The 24,697-nt window shown below is 38.8% G+C and overlaps 1 protein-coding gene across 1 annotated transcript in view; it reads left to right on the forward strand.

The window, feature by feature from the left end:
• The window catches only part of chodl (chondrolectin), a 136,400-nt gene extending 132,745 nt beyond the window's left edge, over positions 1-3,655 (forward strand). The window contains 1 exon segment of the mRNA XM_069189725.1: positions 3,583-3,655. Within this exon segment, the coding sequence (XP_069045826.1) occupies positions 3,583-3,655 (73 nt within the window).
• Positions 3,656-24,697: the final 21,042 nt, after the last annotated feature.

Below are 24,697 nucleotides of genomic sequence, written 5' to 3' on the forward strand. Positions count from 1 at the left end.
GTGCCATGTTAAATAAAAGCACTTGAAAAAGAGATTCAGAACACAAAGCTGTGTCAGTGTTCTGTGTAAAAAAATAGGTTTGAACATCATGGGAGCTGTTTTTAATAAGCTGCTGAGTAAAGAATATTTGAATCTTTCTGCTGTCAGCAGTATTGTGAATATAGTTGACACTTACCTGAATGAAAACAGGACATAAAGAAAGGGTTTCAGAAATCCAACAAAGCTGTATTCCCGTTCTTACAGTCTGGGTAATTGGAGAAATTGGTTCTGCTTTCTTTGGTGATATACAGGTTTTTCGCACGAAGCCGTATTGAGCAGTATTTCTTGCGTTTTGAATCTGTGTACACAGCGGTCCCCCAGGGATCCAGTTAGTGCATAATTATGCATCAATGAAAAAACTGAGGTTTAAAAAAAGATTATTGGTTCACTGATAGTTTGATGTAGAGGCTGTGGAAATTTCCACAAGTCGTGGTCTTTAAAATGCATTTGGTTTGAAGGCGTTCTGTGCTTCCATTGCGAAGATATGGATAAAAGAATATTCATGCGTGGTCAAAAAAAGTCATAAAAACGACAAATTGAAGGATGAGAAAATATTCACAATGTATTTTATACACAAAGCAAGTGTAAGAGGTTTAGTCAAAACGCTACAGGCGTGCCAAAATCATTTTCGAACTTCAAGCTAACTGTACCCCAGTGTCTGTGTGCCTGTGTGTGGTTTGTGACAGAGAGAGATTTAACTGCATGTTGCTTTGTATTCAGTTAGAAAGTAGATCTCTCTTGTATGGCCTCTGTAGGCATATTAAGTTTGGTGCTTAGCAGCAGTCTTGAGGTTTTATGCAAAGCTGTAATAATATCTTTGGAACATCGAGATACATTTTTGTCTTTATTTCTTTTGAACATTTGACTATACAAGGTCAGAACACCTATTAAGATCTGTCCTAGTATAATTAGTAAATGTAAAGGATACAAATGATGCACATAAAATTATTCTGCTTTTACAAAAAGACTGTAATATTGCAGTTTGTACTACATGTATTGTAGTACAATTCTTGTGAATTTCTGAAGAAAAGCCTTTTTGTGTGATTAAAACACGGAAGATTCTAGAGGGTTAGAAGTCCATTTAGGTAAGGAGGGAATAGCACTAGAGAGTCCTTATTTGTCTTGTAAAAGTGTATGATGGGACAAAGCAGAACAAACACACAGAGATGACAGATACCACGCAGTCCAACTTCCCCAGTCTCTGTTTGGACTGTATTAAAAGTACAATAAATGTTCCACTCAGTTCAGTATCAGCTCACCAAGCCCCTTTCTTTGCTCCTTGCCTCCAGGAAGTAAAAGTCTCAGCACAGTATCTTCATTCTGCTGCCAGTGTCTTTCTTGCTCTGCAGTTTCTAAACCAATAATTCACCTCCTGTATTGTGCAGGGGCTTGTGGGAAGACAAGAGACAGCCTCCTCCATTCAGGCTCAGATCTTTTTATTCTTTTATTTAGCTAATCCGCCTCATGGGGTTTTCCCATAGTCTAGGTCAGGGGCATCTGTGTCCAGTAGATTATTAGGAGGAAACTGTTTTTAGAACTGTGAGTGGGCAGACCTTCATGTGTCATGGGCTCTATTACTTCTTTGTCTGCTTTCTTGCACACACCCCCACCCAAGCTGTGGTCCAAAGTGGTGCAGCAACCCCGCACACCTTCATGCTTCAGTAACTAAGGTGTGGTAATTGCTTCGTGTCAGGACAGGACAACCAATGTGTTCTTAAACTGTTCCTTAATGTTTCCTGCCCCATTGTCTGCATTAGAAAACTTTAAAACTTTGGGGGGCATACATTGACATAATCCTGGCCATTAATACAAGTTAATTAATCACATCCTGTTCCTCATTTAATGGTTTGCATTCTTTGCCACATACACAACACATCTAAAGTAGCTACAATATAACAGCTGTACCACAGCAGCATATTTGGCATTGTTTGTTGCAGCAAATGCATCAAAAACAATGCAGTGAAAAAATATTTGCCCCATTCCTGATTTCCTCTGTTATTACAAAATTTACACACTGAATGTTTTCAGGTCTTCAACCAAAATCTAATATTAGATTAAGGGAACCTTAGTAAACCAATGACATTTTTTAATTTATTTAACAAAGTTATCCAACACCAATTTAATAATTAATAAGGGGATAATTTAGAGTCAGCTGATTGAACACAGCCAGGCTTGATTCAGCCAGGCCTGCTCAATCTAAATTATTTTATTTTGACCCTTACCACTTCGGAGTCAAGTTGCCAGCACAAAGATTCAACAATCACATTATGGTATGATCAAAGGAAATTCCTGAAAAGATAAAAAAAAGTTGTTGATATCTATCAGTCTGGAAAGGGTTACAAAGCAATTTCTAAGGCTCTGAGACTCCACTGAACCACAGTGAGAGCCATGATCTCCAAATGTACACTTGGAACAGTATTGAATCTTCCCAGGAGTGGCCGACCTGCCAAAAGTTCTCCAGAGTAAATTTATCCAGGAAGTCACAAAGGATCCTAAAAAAACATCCAAAGAACTGCAGGCTTCTCTTGCCTCAGCTAAGGTCAGTGTTCATGACTCCACAATCATAAAGAGATTGGGCAAAAATGGGTTTCATGGGAGAGTAGCAAGGCGGAAACCATTGCTAACCAAGAAGAACATAATTGGTCATCTCTCATTTGCCAAGAAACACCTGGATGATTCCCAAGCCTTTTGGGAGAATGTTCTATGGACAGATGAGTCAAAAGTGGAACCTTTTGGATGACATGGGTCCCATTATGTCTGGTGTAAAGCAAACACAGCATTCCACAGTAAGAACATCATACCAACAGTCAAACATGGTGGTGTTAGTGTGATGGTGTGGGGATGGTGTGGGGACCTGAATGACTTGCCATAATTGAAGGAACCATGAATTCTGCTCTGTATCAGAAAATTCTTAAGGATGATGTCCGGTCATCTGTCTGTGAGCTGAAACTAAAGCGTAGTTGGGTCATGCAGCAAGACAATGATCCAAAACACAAAAGCAAGTCCACATCAGAATGGCTGAAAAGAACCAAAATTAAAGTTTTGGAGTGGCCTAGTCAAAGTTCAGACCTAAACCCAATAAGAGATGCTGTGGCAGGACCTGAAATGTAGTTATCTACAAAGCAGTTCAAGGGGAGAAGCAGGGATTAGTAAAGTAGCGAAAGGGAACTCAAGTGGCCGATTGGGTTGGCTGACTTGTACCTGGTTACTGAAGTATCCACAGCAAAGTGGATCGGGTTAGACGAGCATAGAAGGAGATAGGCTTCCTGGAAGAAGCTATTGGAAGTGCTGTCTGGATTCCACGAAGTGCAAGATGTAGTGCTGGAATAGAAAGCAGTGAGGATATTAAAGAGACTGAACCATGAGGCAGAACTGAATCCCAGAGGTAAGATCCTGTAGCATTTGGAAAAAAGCTGGGTGGAAATTTGATTCTGGACGAAAGAAGATTGTTGAACTCCGGAACTTGAAGAGGAAAAAAGCTGTAATGGGCATCAGCATGTGGGATTTGGGTAACTGTGAACCATAAAGTGTGTTTTTTTGCAGCATTGGAAAGGCCAAGGAGGTGTTCATCGCCAGAGCTGAAGGAAATCCAGGTGAGATGGTGAAGGAGGCTTGAAATTGGGGAGAAGAGGTTCTTCCTTTATCGGTAATGGAAGTGGTGGATTTGATATATAAAAAAAATATTGATTACCCGTCCTTTGGTGTCCCCAGACATGATGGTAGCAAGAATAGGGTAGAGTTCCAGAAGGACCTGATGATCATACAAGGGGAGAGCGATCCTGAATATGAGAGGGTGAGAAGATACAAAAAAGCATTCAGCATTGAATACTACTGCAAAACTGATAGCAGAACCATTAGTGAAAAGAGACAGGTCATACAGAGTAGAATATCAATTATTGTAGAACAGAGAGGCAGTTCCAGTGGCAGAGTAAAAGACCCACATTCTGATATCCTTCTGATAGTCAGCTGATAAGCTAATGTGGGCATTGAGAGATTGACAGTTGTAGAAAGCAAGAAGATGGGAGAAAGGTTTGGTATAATGTGAATAATGTCATTTTAATGCCCCACCTAGGATAGCAAGTTGCATTTAGTAATATGTTTAGAAAATCTGAAAGTGAAAGAGGAGGGAGCAAATAGAGACAGTTTGTCAGGAGGAAAGTGAGTTGCAAATTTAACCATTTCTAAAGTGATAAGGCTTTCTGTTGGAAAGCTTATGATAAGCAATACCAAAAGGGTTTGACCCAGTATGACTGAGGAGGCTCTTGGAAGGAGTCAATGAGAAAACCTTTTGGAGCTCAGCTGGGATCAAGAAGGCAATCGTCTCAGGCTTAGCAGTAGAAGAAGGGAGATTGGAACAAGAATAAGATGGAATTGAAAACAAGCCAGTAGAAGCATTTTGAAGACCATCTAGAAGGTAGTTAACAAGAGGGGAGGGAAGATCCTCAAGGGGATGTTCTAGGGTGGGAATACAAATGGGTGTATGAACTTGGAAGAAAGAAGAGAATCATTTTGGAGCAGTGGGACAGATGAGTCTACAGTGGGCCAGACCACAACGTCATGAATATGCAAATAGGTACACGGCTTCACAAAGAACCACCTTAGTAAACAAAGATCAGCTGTAGTAGTCCACTGCTGGCACTTGAGAAGGTGGAAAGAACAGATGACATTCCAGAAAATAGAGAATTTCAGAATAAATTTGCCCAGAGTTAAACTTGAGAAGATGTGTATCCCAGTATTCAGAGCAAAGGTGATATCTCCAGATTCCACTACTGAGTAATTGCAATTAGCTGTCAATTTTATTCTATTAGACATCTTCACATTCATGGATTTGGCAATGGAAACGAGGAGGTAAAATGAGGATGCCCTGTGAGCAGCACAGAATCTAAGGCAGTAGCTTTGCTGAGGGTGAAATCTGACACGGAGTTGGGTATAAGGGGAGACAGGCAGGGCTGAAGCAAAAGGCGGAGCTGAAAGGAGAGAAGTTGAAATTTAAGCAGATATGACTTAATGCTGGCTACAGAGCAACAAGGGGATTCAAAGATCTGAGGAACCTGCTGGGAAATTTGAAGATAAATATGATCTACTAGAGAGCTCGGTGGCTGTGCAGGAGGAGAAGGCAGAACTGGACAGCCAAGGGAAAGAGGAGGAGCTGCCCATTTTGCAGAAGCCAGAGCTGAGGAATCAATAGTGGAGGGAGAAGGAAGAACTGTTTCATCCGGGATGGAATCATATAAGAGTAGAGAAAAAATATCAAAATAGGAATAGAATACCTGTTGAAGAGCAATTTAAGGAGCTTTGAAAGAGGCTGGTCCTTTAAAAGACAGGACAGTGAATCCGTGGTGGTGGAGCACCGTAACGCAGGAGGCTGGAAAGGAGAAGAAATGTCAGCAAGGTGGATTAATTTGGATCCAAGGAGGTCAACGAACAAACAAGAAAATGAACAACTGGGGAGTCTTCATGGTGTTGAGGGAAAGAAAGGTGGTCTGAGGATGGCAGAGAATAGGCATGCGATCCATTACAGGTCTAACGCTCTGAACTCAAAATTCTTGAATTCAAAACTTAATATGTGTGGTTAGGGTTTAAATACAAAGGGGGAAACTGAATGATAGAGGAAGGGGCGGAGCACCCTCAGCTTCTCCCCTAGAACTCCACCTATTCCCATTTTTTTCTCAAAATCCTACCAATGTTTCTGAATTAAAGCAGTTCTGTGAGGAAGAGTGGGCTAAAATACTTCTACAGCGATGTGAAAGACTGATATTGAATTATAGGCAGTGTTTGGTTGCAGTCACTGCAGCTAAAGGTGGTGCAGCCAGTTATTTAGTGTTGGATATACAATTATTTTTTCACACAGGAATATGGGTGTTGGATTACTTTGTTTATTAAATAAATGAAATATCATAATAAAAATATATATTTGTTATTTCTTCACTCACATTCTCCTTATCTGATATTAGATTTTGTCTAAAGATCTGAAAACATCCATTCTGACATATATGCAATAATAGAAGAAATCAGGATGGGGGCAAATACTTTTTCATGGCACTGCAACTATTACATTCACCTTTTTAATTATATACTCTATATATTTACTATTTAATTTATTTAAAAAAATACTTTTTTATTCTAAAAGCTATTACTGCCTCAAGAGCACTCGGAGTAGGAGACTGAATTTTAATATTTCTTGAATATTTTAAAGTTATAAAATTCTTAATGTATTTCAGCTGTGCTATTAGGCTTTTACAGGTGAGAATAAAAAGCTGAATATAAGCAGCTATGTGCTTACACATTGAATAATGTACAGATAAATAAGTAATATATTATTGATAATTAAATTACAGCACAATGTTACTGTGTATGGATCTAAAATATAAACTAAAAGGAACCAAACATGGGCTAAATTGATGTCAAAAGAAATTCGTATCTTATATGTTATTAGTATCAAATAATTTGTTACTTAAATAAAAGCAGAACATGTTTTGACTTTTGTTATAGCCAAGATTTGTTTTTCCTTACAGCAAACCACGAACAAAAAACAACTCAAATCAGTCAACACTTTGGATTTCAAAGATGCCGAAGAATGAAAACAACATGGAAATGTGAAAATTGATGGAACTGGTGGGAAATTGAAAGGCTAGATTCCGATGTCCCATTCTATTATCCTGTGCTTAGGCTCATTGAAATGTATAAATATGCCCACAAAGCAAAGGAGTCCTTTGTGTTCCCCATCTGATCAGTTGCTTCATTCATTAGAACTTTTTAAGTAGAAAATATATAATTTCACCAAGCAGGGAGAATGATTGAATTTGTATAGATGTGATTATATTTGTCCATAAAATGTCCTGTAAAGTGCTCATGGATGCAAATTATTTATCCTTGTAACTTCTTGGCTGTAATAAGGTTTTGGGCGAAAGAGCACTATGAACAATACAGATCCAGAATGCATGCCGAATAATAGAGAAAATTGCAGTGTGCATACCACAGCACACCACACCCCACCACACCACACTTTTTAAAAATATTTGGTTGTGGGGCTGCACTATTTTGTCAAACCACCAGGTGGCAGAGTAAATGCTTAACATGGTGTGTAGATGCATTTGAGCTGCTGCCAGAAATCACCTGGTTATGAATCCCGGTCAATGCTGAGCCACTTGAGACAATCTTTTTCCAACTGATAGAATTTAGACTTTTAATAGAATTTATTTAATGAAAGTTTGGGAGGGATGACAACAACCACGCTCAATCATTCCCAGCCGTCAGTGATTAGCAATCACTCCCTTCGTCCTTCGTCCACAGAACGCTATACATACCAAATGCGAGGGAGAGAGATATCACGTGCGACTTGTGCATATTCGGGTTAGCCTTTCGCGTTGCACAAGCCCGTGCTTTTTTCCCTTGCGTTTCGATCACCCTCGGACCCGTAAATTTTCTGCTCCAACGAAGAACGTTTGGCAGCACAGAGGATTCCCCTACACTCCTCGACCAGCCAGATCCTCCTGCTTTTCATTCCAGCGCCTCGTCGGCTCCATCCCCTGCCTTCTTACCAGCAGTGCTAATCTCCGGCCAGCTCTCTCAAGATTCAACTCGTCGCTGAAGTCCACATTCTGCAATTATCACCCCTGCCTCACAACAAATCCAACTCTCCTTCCTCCGTGGCGAATTCTCCAAGCAGCCCCTGCCTCATATGTAAACGTTACCACTGCAGTCACGCATATCCGTTTCTCCTTTTCTCTGGTTTTTCCCACGATTACAGACCTGAAGCCGTGATCTGAAAGCTTGTGACAGCACAGTTAAAAGAAACGCTTCCAAATTTCCCGGAACCCTCTGCTGACGTCACCAACACAGCCGTTTTCCAGCCTTGTGCTGCAGTAGCTACAGAGTGGAGAAAGCCAGTCGGTTCGCATAATTTCTGGGACATTAAACAGTTTTATTAAGCCAATTGACATGGGTTCCTCAATGAAAGGGTTCACAGCCATTTAAAACGACCACTTTCACAAAGAAAAAAAAAAGGGAGGAAAGAAAAAAGAATGAAACGTGAATACGCAAGAACAGAAAGAGAAAAAAAAGCTAAGCTGCCCATGCCTCTGCCTCTCATCTTCCATCGTCTCGTCCCGCTACACATTTGTCTGCATCTCGCTTTCACCGGGCAACGGCAGTCCTTTTCTGCAAACCTGCTGTCAACGGTGTCCAAGTCCAAGCACACCCTTAGGTAGCCATCCTCTTTGTATCCATCGTCGAAAGAATGTGAATCCAGGGAGAGGCCCCCCAGCTCATTGTCTCCTACCTGGCCGCCACCCTTGGCTCCATCTTACACAGCTTCTCCTGGGAGCCCTGCTCGTCACTCACGACAGCCACCACCATGCCCTTCCCCAGGGCGAACACTGGGAGAGTGCTGATCGGGCCTGCCGCGCTACGTCTCCGCCATCTCCAGCCGACCCCCGTACGCCCTGCACATCTCCACAGGCCCGTGCAGGCCATGTCTTTCCCAAGACCAGGACCTGGTGTTCCTAACCATCCATTCTGAACGCCTAGCATCTGAACATTCAGATACTTCTCGTTTTAAAACAATCAGGCTGCTCTCGGCAAATGCACGCTCACTGCCATGTTTGTCGGCCCTGGGTTCGCCCAGCCTCCTACCCCTGCCTACCCAACAAATGCCCTCGATTCAAATCCCTATCCCCGACATCCAATTCAGCACCAGGATCATTTCTCCCACTCCACACCGCTACCTCTCGGATCCAGTACTGCTCACACTTCACATAACATCCACACGTAAATTCCATGAGCTATAGTACCACAGCCAGAGTCTGGAGCTACCCAAAAATGCCTAGCTTCCCGGAGAGGGTTGCATCCATTGGGCATGGACCCCTGGAGGTTTATTTTCTCCCAACTGGATTTTTGTTTTCCTCTCGCACATGGATCTGTCATAAAGAGTCGCAGCAGTTAGCTCCTTACACTTAATTTATCATTGGATAGCAAAGGAGTCACTTGTCACAAGGTTTCATGCCACCACATTTCCTTCTAGCTAGCCACTCCATCCGTCCAGGAAACCCTCATCAAAGGTAACGGCTACAAAAGGCCTAGCTGCTACTGTCTACCTCCATCTCTCCCTCTGACCACCTCACACATCAAGTGCAGGAGTCTCCAATTTCAATTTCTGCTTTTGGGGGTTACAATTACAAACACGGGTCCCCATCCAGATAACACCGGCACCACTAACCTAATCCAATTTTAGCAGCAATTTCCTTTCCCATCTGTGAAGAGCTTTGATTTTGGCATTGTCATTCCTTGTGAAATGGAATTTATTTAATGAAAGTTCGGGAGGGATGACAGCAACCACGCTCAATCACTCCCAGCCATCGGTGATTAGCAATCACTCCCTTCATCCTTCCTCCACCAAACACTATAAATACCAAATGCGAGGGAGAGAGATAACGCGTGTGACATTTGCATCCCACCTCCACCCCACCTCTGCAGCTGCCCTTGGGTTACCCTGCATGGGGGTCCTGGTCTCCTTGTCCTATGGCCAGGAGGTCAGCCCTCAGCCAAGCGAGTTAAGCCAAACGTTCACTCCTCAATAGTTCGTTACACTTTGATTTTGAACGTTGTCATTCCTTGTGGATTAATTTTAAACTGTGTATTACAAAATGTTAAATATTAAATTAATTTAGAAAAGAAAATAGGGCTATTTTACAAAACACAATTACTCAGTTGGGTATATCAAAATAGTTTATTATTATACTGAGGCTTGTTTTGAACATGATGTGCTTATTTCTGGTTTATAATCTATAGCTTCTTTCTCTGTCTGTGTGTCTGTGTCTCATGGAGAGCAAGCTGGGGTATGCGAAAAGATGAATTCCTAATGCAAAAAATTGTATATGGCTAATAAAGTAATCTTATCTTATATTTTGTCTTAATGCAAATTTCAGCAATGAGTAATCAAGAAACAATTTCAGTTTTTGATTATGAAAAATCTATTTCACTCATACTATACTGGAGTGGCTTTAAAACCATATGGTACATTATTATATATGGAATATACACTTCTCATGGTGTGAGCAACCTGACACCTGAAGATGGCTCCACTGCCGAAACGTTGTGTTTTCTTCTTTATTCTGCATGAAATACACCTATTACTTGTTCCTTTGCAGCCTACGCATGCTGATGCAGCTACCCACCATTGTTATACAGTGCCTTGCGAAAGTATTCGGCCCCCTTGAACTTTTCAACCTTTTGCCACATTTCAGGCTTCAAACATAAAGATATAAATTTTTTATTTTATGTGAAGAATCACCAACAAGTGGGACACAATTGTGAAGTGGAACGAAATCTATTGGATTTTTGAAACTTTTTTAACTAATAAAAAAATGAAAAGTGGGGCGTGCAAAATTATTCGGCCCCTTTACTTTCAGTGCAGCAAACTCACTCCAGAAGTTCAGCGAGGATCTCTGAATGATCCAATGTTGTCCTAAATGACTGATGGTGATAAATAGAATCCACCTGTGTGTAATCAAGTCTCTGTATAAATGCACCTGCTCTGTGATAGTCTCAAGGTTCTGTTGAAAGCGCAGAGAGCATCATGAAGACCAAGGAACACACCAGGCAGGTCCGTAATACTGTTGTGGAGAAGTTTAAAGCCGGATTTGGATACAAAAAGATTTCCCAAGCTTCAAACATCCCAAGGAGCACTGTGCAAGCGATCATCTTGAAATGGAAGGAGTATTAGACCACTGCAAATCTACCAAGACCTGGCCGTCCCTCTAAACTTTCAGCTCAGACAAGGAGAAGACTGATCAGAGATGCAGCCAAGAGGCCCATGATCACTCTGGATGAACTGCAGAGAACTACAGCTGAGGTGGGAGAGTCTGTCCATAGGACAACAATCAGTCTTACACTGCACAAATCTGGCCTTTATGGAAGAGTGGCAAGAAGAAAGCCATTTCTCAAAGATATCCATAAAAAGTCTCATCTAAAGTTTGCCACAAGCCACCTGGGAGACACCCCAAACATGTGGAAGAAGGTGCTCTGGTCAGATGAAACCAAAATCGAACTTTTTGGCCACAATGCAAAACGATATGTTTGGCGTAAAAGCAACACAGCTCATCACCCTCAACACACCATCCCCACTGTCAAACATGGTGGTGGCAGCATCATGGTTTGGGCCTGCTTTTCTTCAGCAGGGACAGGGAAGATGGTTAAAATTGAGGGGAAGATGGATGCAGCCAAATACAGGACCATTCTGGATGAAAACCTGTTGGAGTCTGCAAAAGACCTGAAACTGGGACGGAGATTTATCTTCCAACAAGTCAATGATCCCAAACATACAGCAAAATCTACAAAGGAATGGTTCACAAATAAACGTATCCAGGTGTTTGAATGGCCAAGTCAAAGTCCAGACCTGAATCCAATCGAGAATCTGTGGAAAGAGCTGAAAACTGCTGTTCACAAACGCTCTCCATCCAACCTCACTGAGCTCGAGCTGTTTTGCAAGGAAGAATGGGCAAGAATTTCAGTCTCTCGATGTGCAAAACTGATAGAGACATACCCCAAGCGACTTGCAGCTGTAATCGCAGCAAAAGGTGGCTCTACAAAGTATTAACGCAAGGGGGCTGAATAATTTTGCACGCCCCACTTTTCATTTTTTTATTAGTTAAAAAAGTTTCAAAAATCCAATAGATTTCGTTCCACTTCACAATTGTGTCCCACTTGTTGGTGATTCTTCACATAAAATTAAAAAATTATATCTTTATGTTTGAAGCCTGAAATGTGGCAAAAGGTTGAAAAGTTCAAGGGGGCCGAATACTTTCGCAAGGCACTGTATATACAGTATATATATATACAGATGCAGCCATTCAAAGTGCGCGGTACAAACCCGTACAGCGGGCAAGTCCCTACGTCATAGCACATCATAACCCGTCATACCACGGTACATGATTGGCTGGCCAAAATGACTGACAGGAGCATTCATGGTGCGTTGGTCAGTCGTGGAAAGATTTAATCATTTAATGTCTTTACTGTGCAAATTGAATCCGCTTAGTATTGAATATTTATATGGAATATTTATATTTTACAACTAAAGGGAAATTTTAGTAGCTGAGCATAAAAAGAAGAGGAGCATAACGCATCTGAAGGTCATAAACTATATTAATTTAGGAACATAAACATATTACTGTATGTAAACTGTACTGTATATGGCTGGTCTTGGTAGTTTAAAGAAAAAATACACACCAGTCTTCAATTTCTCCCTTAACATTTTAAGCATCAAAGTTTTAAAAAATGGTCCCTAAATATGCGATTCCTGTATGGAATGAATTTCATTTTAAAAATTTATTTAACACAAAAATTAAGCTGTTTCCGTTCCTCCACTTGAGAATATAACCCCTTGTTGCTACGCAATGCAGAAACACAGCCACAAGTAACTAGCAAAGAGAGGACATTAGCTAGTCAATATAATAAAGGAATAAATTACTTTTTTTGTTTATTTCTTTAGCACATTTATTTGGACATTTCCATCGATTGTACAAGCACCGAATAACTGTCCAATCCCTAGTTTGGTAGGTATTTTCTTTTACACTCCAGGCATGCTCCCACTGGCACTGGTCTGTGTCTTCATGGATATAACGCCAGCGATTTGTTGTTAAAATTGGGTTTCCAATAACGCAGCAGCGAACTCGTTCTTATGTCCACTACAACAGACATAATCTCCCTTGCTTTTAACCAAGCGTTTCATAATTTCTAAGAATGAAAATTATTAAAACAATGCGACACTTATCATTCAACAAGAGCTCAAAATATCACAAGGATCCTTTTTTATCTATACTTTCTTATCTGCGCTAAGAAGTAGTCTTTAAAATTTCTTTATCATGCGGTAAAAAGTCAAAATTCTGGGTTGTGCGTATACCAGAGATTATGGCATGGCTTCAGAATGGTGATTGGCTGACACCATCTGACACCCCGCTGATTGGGGAAAAAAGACCTGCTGATCTGTTCGACATAGCAGGAAGACAACGGAATATGATTTTTTCTATTCGAAACGTGTATTTTAAACGTTTAATTAAGAAGTTAAAACCTTACAGCGTACACAGATTTCTACGCTGATCAGAAGGAAGACCAAAAGAACCACAATTAAACTAGTGTTGATGATAGGAGAGAGAGATTCCCCGTTACCCTCATTTTGATTTAAATCGCAAAAGCGTGTTTAATTCAATGTCTTTATTGATTCACAATCTGAATAATGCAACATAAATCGTTATCTTTGTCTTCTAAGTATCTTAATAAACTTTCTTGGGATCAAACGTGGAAAGATTATTTTGTAATCGTTTTAATTTTTAAATACATTTTAGAAAAGTGTAATCTATACTAAAAAGCTATATTTATTTAATACCACTCGATACTTTTATTAATAGTGTTTAATTGATACTGTTTAGACTTTTAATAATTTTAAACTGTATTACAGCATTGTACACATGCTTAAAAGAGAAGAGAGAAAACGCAACATTTCGGCTTTGAAGCCTTCTTCAGGTGTGAGGGTCTTCAGCTCAAAATGAAACGCTAAAACGTAATGTAGGCTCTAAACGGGTTAAACTATGATTTGGATTTGCTTGATGTCACTGCCTTTCATCTGAAATCCTGCTTGAATCCTGTTAAACTAAAAATAAGACACAAGAAGAGAAGAGGCTCTGGTGAAATTTCTCTTTTTTTTTTTGGAAAAATATCTTACCAGGTGCAATCCGGGCATAGAAGGGTTAAAAAGAAAGTCAGACAGGCAGGGGGAGTGTGAGTTGTGAAACTGTTACCTGGATAAAGAGGCTAGAAAATAGGTGGATTTACACCTGTGAAAAACATTCCAATGTTAATGCGATACAGAAGACATTATTCATAAAAAATGATCTTGTATGGTCTGTAAACTGAAAATGTATGAAGGAGACACATTGTGTATCGCCTCTTTTTACACTTGGAAGAACATTCCAATGTTAATGCGACACTGAAGATATTACTGAAGATATTACTGTAAATCATTATCTTTACATTCTAAGTCCCTTAATTCACTTTAAGCATAGCTTTCTCACTATTTAGATGTATTTTTAATATAATTGTTCAACAAAGCAGGAGTGTATACATTAATGTACGGCTTTCGGGCTCATTTGTGCCTACAGTACAACCTGCAGTACAGCTGTGTACATACAGTACGAACATGTTGTGATATTTAGAAATATAAAAAATGTCAATATAGTGTCCATAATATTTGCTATTTTAGTTTTTCAAAGAAATGTTTATTTGTTAAAAGAAAACTCATAGCGATTGCTGGATTTGAACACCTGACCTCACGCTTATACTGTAAATCAGCCACTTAAGCTGTCATGCTACCAAGCCAAGTCATGTGACTTGTTTACAGTGCATGTGACATGCACTGAAAAAGCAACACACATACAGTAATATGGTCAGAAGGACCACATAAAAACTTTTCGAAATAACCACATGTAAGACTTAAAATGTTTAGGGATAAATGGAATATTGGTGTGTAGTTTTTCTTTAAAATGCCAATACCAGTAACATACAGTTTACATAATATGTTTATGTTCCTAAATTATTATCGTTTATGACCTTCAGATGCATTATGCTCCTCTTCTCTTTATGCTCAGCTACTAAAATTTCCCTTTAGTGGTAAAATTCCATATAGACATTCAATACTAAGTGGATTAAAATGTGCACAGTAAGGAGATTAACTAATTAAATCTTTTCACTAATGACCAATACACCACAAGCCCGAAAGCGCAACATTATTAATAATATCTTCCGTGTCGCATTAATATTGGAATGTTTTTGTGTAGAAAGTGTAGAAAGAGGCAATACACAACATGTCTCCTCTATAACTCTTCAGCTAACAGAGAAATTCCGCCAAAGGCTCACAACATTGTCCAATAATACTCTTCTTGTGTCTAATTTTTAGTTAAGCAAGATTTGAGCTACAGACCATAACAAAAAACAGAATCCACCTGCTATTTGGGTGTTCACAAAACGTGTTTACAAAGAATGTGGAATACAGTAACACTACCAGCTATAGATACATAGATTTAGATATTTAGATCCATAAATTAATATCATTATTAATTTCTTTAGATACGTGATTCCATATTATATTCCCGATTATAAAACAGATCATTCCGGTCCTGAAATCTGATTGGCTGACACCTTTCTGAAGCCGTGCCATATTCTCTCATATACGCACACCCCAGAATTTTGACTTTTTACTGTGTGATAAAGAAATTTTAAAGACTACTTCTTAGCGTAAATAAGAAAGCATAGATAAAAAGCTTGGATTCTAATGTATCTGATACCATCTTTTTCTGCTGTCTTTGTTGCACTCTTGAGGATCCTTGTGATATTTTGTGCTGTATGGTACACCAATCACACTGCAGTTCATTGATGTGTACGCTATTGTTTCTGTATATCTGTGGATGTGACTTCATGTGATTTGCGTGTGTAGGACATTGGGATTTGTAATCTTTTGTAATCTTTGTTCTTATGTTTGATTCACATAGATGATGTTTAAAACTGCATTACACACTGTTACATTTACACCCCCAATACATTTCTTAAAAAAACAACTTTAAAAATCATGATTTTTTTTCTCATTGCAGTATATATTCTAACAGTGTGATTTAAGAATATGTAAGACAAATTATTTCACGAATAAATAAAAATGTGAATTTCATTTATTGTAAAACCAACAACATCATCACAGCATGTGAATTTTTTTTTCAATGTGAAATTCTGACTGAACCTGGGAGTAATCCCCAACAACTACATCACTGCTACAACACACATTTATAACACAGTTTAATGCAATATACTGCGATACTGCAATTACATCCGCTATTGCATTAACAACATATACAAATCTTTGAAAAAATCTGAAGCCTTTTAAAACAGAAGTTATTAACCTTACTTTATTTACAAAATGTCAGATCACAGTGTGCCCAGTGGCTGTTTTGTTTAGATGAATTAATCCCTGAGGCATACTGTCAAAGGTTTAAAAAGTATAAAAAAATCAAACCTGATTTTGCATGAGAGAAAGGGGTACCTTTTGAGAAGTTTTGTACTGCTTGCAATTTAACTGATTTTTACAAACTTAAACAGCTAATTTTGTTTGAAGAAATGAAAATCTGTCTGATCGCAATATTACAATGATCATATTGTAACCTATTTGAGTAAGTAGAAATTTACTGTGCTCTTACAAGTAGCTGAGTTAGAAGATTAATTTTAGTTAACACATGTGTCTACTACCTTTATTCAACTCTCCTCTCACAGCAAGTATAAAAACTCACCATTTCTAACACCTACTGTAATATGCGATCTGCTTCTTTAACAGTCTTGTTTTTTTTAACAATATGTTTATGTTACATAAAACAATTAGGTAATTGTTGTACCAAACATACTGAACCTTTCCACCCACAGTCCCAAAGAGGAAAAATGATTTAAGATTATTAATGCGACACTTGGTAAAGTTAATTCTTCTGAAAGCTAGAAATAATGGAAAAAAAGAAAAATAAAAACATAAAATGTATAACATTATAACAGGTTGTACAGATGTAATCGCAATCAATTACTTACATTTTTAAATGAAGGAACATTTGACGTGAAAATAACGAATTTCCACAAGATGTTTTCAAATACATGTTTTTTTTCACAGATTATACGGTATTTTTGCTGGTAGCACAGAAGAAGAAATCTCTTTTAGCAACATTGAGAGATTAGGTACTGTACTAGGATAGGTACTGTTTTTAGATAAATTAGGTAGTGTACTGTTTTCCATTTCAGGGCTTTGCATTTGTTGCCAGCAATTAACAACATTTTAATAAATCTTAAATTAATGTAATTGGTCAGAGGTAGCACCAAATCATCCCCTAATCATCCTGTCAGTGTAGGATTCACTGCAATTTCTATTCCAGCTACTGCTTCTATAATCTCTTTTGCCTCTCTTCAGTATCTTTCTAAGTGAAATTATTATTCATATTCTCCGACTTGTAAGTGATTTTCTAGCCATATACACGAGTGCCTGGTATAACTAGAGGCACGTGAAGTCTTTATCGTCTGGCAAAGCACAGCTTTGTTGAGAAGAGTAATAATCCAGGCACACTTGGCTAAAACATATATTCATTATAATAAACTACACGAGACACAAAACATACAATATAAAAGTTACATTATATTGTTACAAATGGGGCTGGACAGATATTTTAAAACAATGACACAACACACAACAAAACATTTTACTTATATACAGATGCAGCCATTCAAAGTGCACGGCACAAACATGTACCGCAGGCATTTCCCTACGTCATAACGTGTCATACCGCGGTACATGATTGGCTGGACAAAATGACCGACAGGGGCACTCGTGGTACATTGGTCGGTTGCGGAAAGATTTAATCATTTAATGTCTTTACCGTGCACATTTTAATCCACTTAGTATTGAATATTTATATGGAATTTTACCACTAAAGGGAAATTTTAGTAGCTGAGCATAAAAATAATAGGAGCATAACTCATCTAAAGGTCATAAACAATATTAATTTAGGAACATAAACATATTATGTAAACTGTATATTGCAGGTCTCGGTACTTTAAAGAAAAAATACATACCAGTATTCCATTTCTCCCTAAACATTTTAAACATCAAAGTCTTGCATGTGGTAATTTTGGAAATGTTTTTACGTGCTCCTTGCTCCTTCTAACCAAGTTACTGTATGTTTATACAATATTCAGTACTTTGTGAGAAAAGTGATAGAAAAGTGATCGAAGTAAACAGAAGCATACTTTTAGAATTTGATTAATAGGGAATATAATATGGAAGCACGTATCTTAAGAAATTAATAACGGTATATTAATGTACTGTTGCACAAACAGTAGTATAAGACTTTCCATTGATAGGTACTTGTCACATGACTGCCTCGGTGGTGTGATTGATTAAGTGACTGACTTGTAACCCTGAGGTCAAGTGTTCAAACCCAGCTGTCACCATGGGTTTGCTTTTAACAAATAAACTTTTCTTTGAAAAACTAAAATAGCAAATATTATTGGCCTTATATTGACATTTTTTATATTTCTAAAATATCACAACATGTTCGTATTGTAGGGCGCAAATTCATGTGAGCCCGAAAGCCCTACATTAATGTGCAAAGGTTGTTATCACATCTCTCTCTCTCTCTCTCTCTCTCTCTCTCTCTCTCTCTCTCTCTCTCTCTCTCTCTCTCTCTCTCTCTCTCTCTGTCTACATTGTAAAGAAACCACTTTCACAGGTATTTTCAAAGTAGAATAAGGGCAAGTCGACCTCCCCCACTCACATGTTTTCTTAGAAAACCAGATTCACAACGCAAAGTTATGTCAGTCTTCTGTGTAAAAAAAATTGGTTTGAACACCATGGGTGCTGGTTTTAAGACACTGTTAAGAATAGGAATTTTCCTGCTGTAAGAAAACCGGCTCAGGGACGCCAAATATGTAATCATAGTGGCTCTCTGAAGGCACCAGTTCTGTAGGGTTTGGGCATTTACTGAGACAATTATTAATTGTAGCAGTAAATCACAAAATGATTCTTTTGATGGCTTTAGAATCCAACCATGCGACATAACTCAAACAACGCTCACAAACAGGTACTAATACACGAGGATACATTTATTAATACATAGAATATGCATGTGAACCTAACAGATCTTATCGAGAGGGTTATAAGAACAAAAGGTATATATTCAGTCAGTTACAAAGAGTTACATATATCAAGAGGACATACGTTCAGTATATCATTCATTAAGACCGTTTCGTAAAGTGAACTTGGTTACAACTTCTACGTTAGATACTCAAAACAAGTACATAACTCTTAGGAATTAAATTGATATCAACTGGTTTGGATAACAATTGAATTCTCGAGCTGTAATGCAGTGAAGTTGAATACTCATCCAATTTCTGGGGATTCAGATCTCCTGCGGGCACAAAGAAACAGTTGCAGGCTGTTGCTGTCCAATCCGCGCTCTCTGGCTCGGTGCCAGGCTGTGCTGTGTGGCTTGCGACGGTGCGCTGCTGATGCTCACTGTTGGCTTTACTAGCAAAGTTTGTGCACAGGAGAAAAGATGACTGTGGGTCCCAGCAAGTCAGGAAGAGGACCGGTTCGTTCCTGATGAAGACCTAGTTTTGAATAGTAATTCAGCTGTCCACAGTTCCGACCTGTTCACGAGGCCTGCTGCTGGTGCTAACCTCGGGTGGATCCTCTGGTTATTCTCTGGCAACCTCCGCTCTAGACTCTTAGAACAAAGGAAAGTTCTGGCACTCGGACACACTGGCCGTTCCGTGGTTGTCCGGGCTGAGTCTCAGGATGGTCAGGAGGTATGCTGCGAGAATGTCCTGCCCTTGGGAGCCTTCTGCTCCTGGGCCGTCCTGCCCTGGAATTCTCCTTTGAATTCCCTTTAGAACAGTCCACAGAATCCTCTCCAGAATCTTACTGAATCTTACTGAATCTGAATCTCACAGGCTCTCTGTGTTGCCTTTTTTTACCTTGAGGAACTTCAGCTCATTGATTGGCTGAAAGTTCCATGGGCATCAGAGTCCCACGTGGGTTACTCGGCCCTACCAGTCCCTGATTGGTTGATCAAGGTGAGATATGAGTCACTTAGTAATGTAGTCCAGATGTCCAACTGGCACTCCCTAGACAGATAGGCGCCAATGGATGACCATTGATCATGATAGCCAGGCTTAGCTAATGCACTTTGGGAGCTGTCCTAGGACCTTAAATCACCCTGCACTAATGGTCTCTCTGTGGCTGCACCACAGAGATGAACAGAGAAATGGGGCCTCATTTGGGAAGCTCAGAAACACTTAATTGTGCCTTATTAATAAGCCTCGCCGCTACACTGCTGTCAGTAGTTTGTGTATATAGTTGACCCTTACCTGAATGAAAACAGGACATAAAGAAAGGGTTTCAGAAATCAAACAAAGCTTTATTCGTTTGTTTTGTGGTCTGGGTAATTGGAGGCTACGCTGTTATGCTTCCTATGGTGATATGCGGGTTTTTCGTACAAAGCCGTATTGAGCAGTATTTCTCGCGTTGTGAACGTGTGTACACAGCGGTCCCCCTGGGTTCCAGTTAGTGCGTAATAATGCATTGATGAAAAACCCGAGGTTTACAAAAAGAGAATTAGCTCACTGATAGTTTTATGTGGAGGCTGTGAACATTTTCACATATCGTGGTCTTTAAAATGCATTTGGCTTGAAGGCTTTCTGTGTTTCCCTTCCAAAGATATGGACAGAAGAATATTCTAGTGTGGTCAAAAAAATGGCTTAAAAACAACATAGTGAAGGCTGTGAAAACAGCCACGTGTATTTTGTATTCACACCAAGGGTTTTCGTAACTCTAGGAGTTATCGTGAAAAAGCTACAGTCGTGCCAATTGTAATCGTTTTTATTTTTAAAGACATTTTAGAAAAGTGTCATCTATACAAAAAAGTTGCATTTAATACCACTTGATTTTAATATATTTACAGAGTTAAGCCCTCTATTAAAGCTCAGATCAAAGATCAAGCACAGATCAAACAGCAAGATCTCACACACTTGGAATGATCTGTTATCTTTGGTAGAGTGTGAATTGTTGTGCTCTAGCTGTACAAAAAAAAAACAGTTGAACAACTCTTAAGCATACTGTAGTTTTTGTTAACACAAGTTTGTCAGTGAAAAGACCATGGGCATTTTTCCTCCCCCTACATTCTCAGAGTAGAATAGAAATTATTATTAGCACAATTTATTACAGTGCTTAATTTAATATTATTGATTACTAATAGTTTATGTTAACACCTAACTTTCTTAACGCGAGAAATACTTCTCAATACGGCTTCGTGCAAAAAATCCGTATATTGCCATAGGAAGCATAACAGCATAGCCTCCAATTACCCAGACCACAAAACAAAGGAATAGTTTAGCAGGATTCAAGCAGGATTTCAGATGAAAGGCAACACTGATTGTACCCGTCGGTCATGCTAATAAAACACTTTGAATTGAATTGAAATTGAATATGCTTAAGAGTTGTTCAACCGTTTTTTTTTTTCGGCTCAGCAAGCGGACTTATCACAGATTTATCACAGATCACACTATTTACTTTTTCCTTTGCAGACTATGCATGCTGTACACGGCTACCCACCCATATTAAACCTATTTCACTCAGTAGTTTAAACTAAGTGTAAAGTGCTAGGAGGAAAAAAAGTCTCCGCGGGAGCACATCTGCAATAGAAAGCAAACGGAAACCAAGAGAACCACAACGAGTTTTGACAATGAGAGAGAGAACAGAAAAATAATAAGATAGTCCCCTTTAGCCCCATTTTAAATTAAAACATAAACACGTGTTTAATTAAATGCCTTTATTGATTGACAATCTGACAATGCAACGTAAATCATTATCTTTGTCTTCTAAGTATCTTAATCAACTTTCAGAATAGCTTTCTCTCCTTTAGATTTATTTTTCAAACCATCACTAAACAAAGCAGGAGCGTATTCTGATTCCTTTTGGGATCACAAGTGGAAAGATTAGATTGTAGTCGTTTTTATTTTAGAAAAGTGTATACTATACTAAAAAGCTGTATTTATTTAAACCACTTGATAGTTTCATTAATAGAGATAAGAATTCAAGTTGGTACTGTTTTGACTTTTAATTATTTTAAACTGTATTACAGCTTGGTACACATGTTTAAAAGAGAAGAGAGAAAACGCAACGTTTCGGCTGTGAAGTCTTCTTCAGGTGTGAGGGTCAGCTCAAAATGAAATGTTAAAATCTAATGTAGGTTCTGAAGCGGTTCAACTATGATTTGGGCTTGATTGAGGTCACTGCCTTTCATCTGAAATCCTGCTTGAATCCTGCTAAACTAAAAATTAGACACAAGAAGAGAAGAGGCTCTGGTGAAATTTCTCTGTGAACTGAAGAGTTAAAGTGTAAAGTGTCTCCTCCCTTTAACAGGAAGAGACATGGTGCTTTAAACAAGAGAGTGTGGTATTACTTTTTGTCAATACAAAAGTGTGTGTGTGTTTTTTTCTTTACTCCCTGGCAGAAACGGGCTTCCATAAGAATCAAGTAATAGGTTTATTCCATGCTGAAAAAAAGAAGAAAGAAACACATTCCATAAGAATCAGTATACTGTAGCTTCTGGGAAATACATTTTTCCTGCATTAAAGTTTAACCCGTCCAGAGCACCCTACATTACAAACTCCAAGCGTTTCACCCTAACACGTGAAGAAGGATTCACAACTGAAACGTTGCAGTATTGTATTGCAGTAAATGTTTATATCATTATACCTATTTTTTATTTCTTTTTTAAAAAATTAAAAAATTGTTTGCCTAGCCTAAGAGAGGGGGTCTGCTCTCATTGACAGCTGACACTCCTCCATACACTCAAGTGAAAAATTAATAACGCCAATGTAAATGTCATATTTACAATTTGTTGATAATTAAAATGTTAAGTTCTCTAAAGCTTTCTCAGTCAAGTATGATAGTTTACCCAGGGAGCTGTGTAAGCATACGTAGGCAGCAAAAGATCAGCTAAACTGGGAAGATGCGACACAGAAGATATTATTAATAACCTTTTAAATCTGAAGGGAGATCCATAATATTGCTATTTTCGTTTATCAAAGAAATGTTTGTTAAAAGAAAATTCGTAGTGCTAGCTGGATTTGAACAGCTGACCGCTCCCTTATAAGTCAGGCACTAAAATCATTGCGCCACTAGCATGGTCACATGATAAGTGAAGAAACAGCCGTACACATATTAAAAAGTTACTGTTTGTGTTCAGTATATACTACTCTTTGTGTTACAGTACATTAATATAATTATATCGTTATTATTTGCTTTAGATAAGCGATTCCATATTATATTCCTTTTAATCAAATTCTGTTTACTTTTAGAATTTGAATATGGAGCGTATTCGCAGAAAAGCTTAAAACTATCACTTTTCTCACAGAGTACTGTATGCTGTATAAATGTCCAGTACAGTAACATGGTCAGATTCAGCAAGGAGCACATAAAAATGTTTCCGAAATAACCTCATATAAGATTTTGATGCTTAAAATGTTTAGAGAGAAATGAAATACTGGTGTGTTTTTTTTACCAGACATATACAGTACAGTTTACATACAGTAATATGTTTATGTTCCTAAATTAAGATATTTTATGAGCATGTGAAAGACATGGTGAATCGGAGATTCTCAAAAATTACTTTGCATGATTGGAAACATATGCGTATTTGGATAAACAAAATGCTGTGGTGTTACTTTTTGTTAATGAAAAAATAAAGTATTTTCGTTAACAAAGACGTTCAATGAAAAAATAAAGTATTTTCGTTTACAAAGACTATTACAAAGAATGTGGACCAGGGTAATACTTTGAGTTTACAGGTTCTCCAAGGTCATTCATTATTAATACTATTAGTAATATCTTTGGTAAAGACTTTGATGGCGACAGCTCAAATGCTGTACATGCGAGGTTGAGCTTTAGTAGCTCCACCTGGCGGAAATTCCAGATACTATTATCTTACTTGCGGTATTATGCAGGATTATACAGTATTATACGGTAACTCGTGTTATACTGCGACAAGCACATCGCGTTTTAACGCGGTTTAACCCGCTCGTTTTGAATGGTTGCATCTGTACCATATTTACAGAGAAGACATTTCAGAGGCCTAACATTCTGGTCACCCATAAAACCCCAGACTTCTACTGAACACTAAACTCTTAATACGCCTACAGAGGCTGCAAAAGAGATGAGCTGCCTTATAACTTAATAAAAAGTAACCTGCAGTTAAATCTGTCTCTCTCTGCACCCTGGATGTCAGAAAATAAATGGGAGCTTATTTTCCTATCCATAAAATGTACCCTAATCAGGAAAGATGTTTCTAACTGAGGTACCAGGAACACAAGTTCCCTAAAAACACAGAATAGAATGCTCTCTCTAACAAGGTTCAAATACTTAACTCCAGTCAGGTTTGATTTGGATGATCATGAAGTAGGAGCTCTCACTTGGCGCAAACTTCAAGTTCCAATCCCTCTCGACTCCTCTCTCTTCTCTCTGCTCTCTTTGTTTCTTCCCTCTCCCTCCTGCTTCTCCTGCCTTTCTTTCTCTCTTCTCCTGTGCTCTTAATGTTAATTTATACTGAGCCTTTTTCTGTACTGCTCTTTGACAGCTATTAATCCACAACTTGCCTAGGCATACTGAGAAAACATGTACTTTTTAACCCCCCCCCCAGACCTCAGCAAAGATCTTCTCTGCTTTGACCAGAAAGAGTAGTGTCTGTGGTAAGGCCTTATTCCATTTGTAGCCAGGGTGGAGGATGCTGAAGATTTGATTGCCATGACCAAATGATTAGAGACTATGCTTCAGAACAGTACAACTGGAAGTCAGGTAGGCCTAGGCCAACTTTACTTGAGGGTCTACAGACGCAGCCATTCAAAATGGGTGAGGTATTTCGCGGCATACCCCGGTGGGCGTGTCGCAGTATCACGCGGTATCACGGTGTCACGTGGTTAACTATCCGGCGTTGCCTTGTAAAACCGCCAGGGGGAGCTTAACCTCTCATGTACAGCATTTGAGCCTTTAATTTTGAACTGTGTATTACAGTATGTTAATCATCAGTCA

Source organism: Lepisosteus oculatus, chromosome 5, assembly GCF_040954835.1.
Source record: "Lepisosteus oculatus isolate fLepOcu1 chromosome 5, fLepOcu1.hap2, whole genome shotgun sequence".
NCBI classification, from domain to species: domain Eukaryota; kingdom Metazoa; phylum Chordata; class Actinopteri; order Semionotiformes; family Lepisosteidae; genus Lepisosteus; species Lepisosteus oculatus.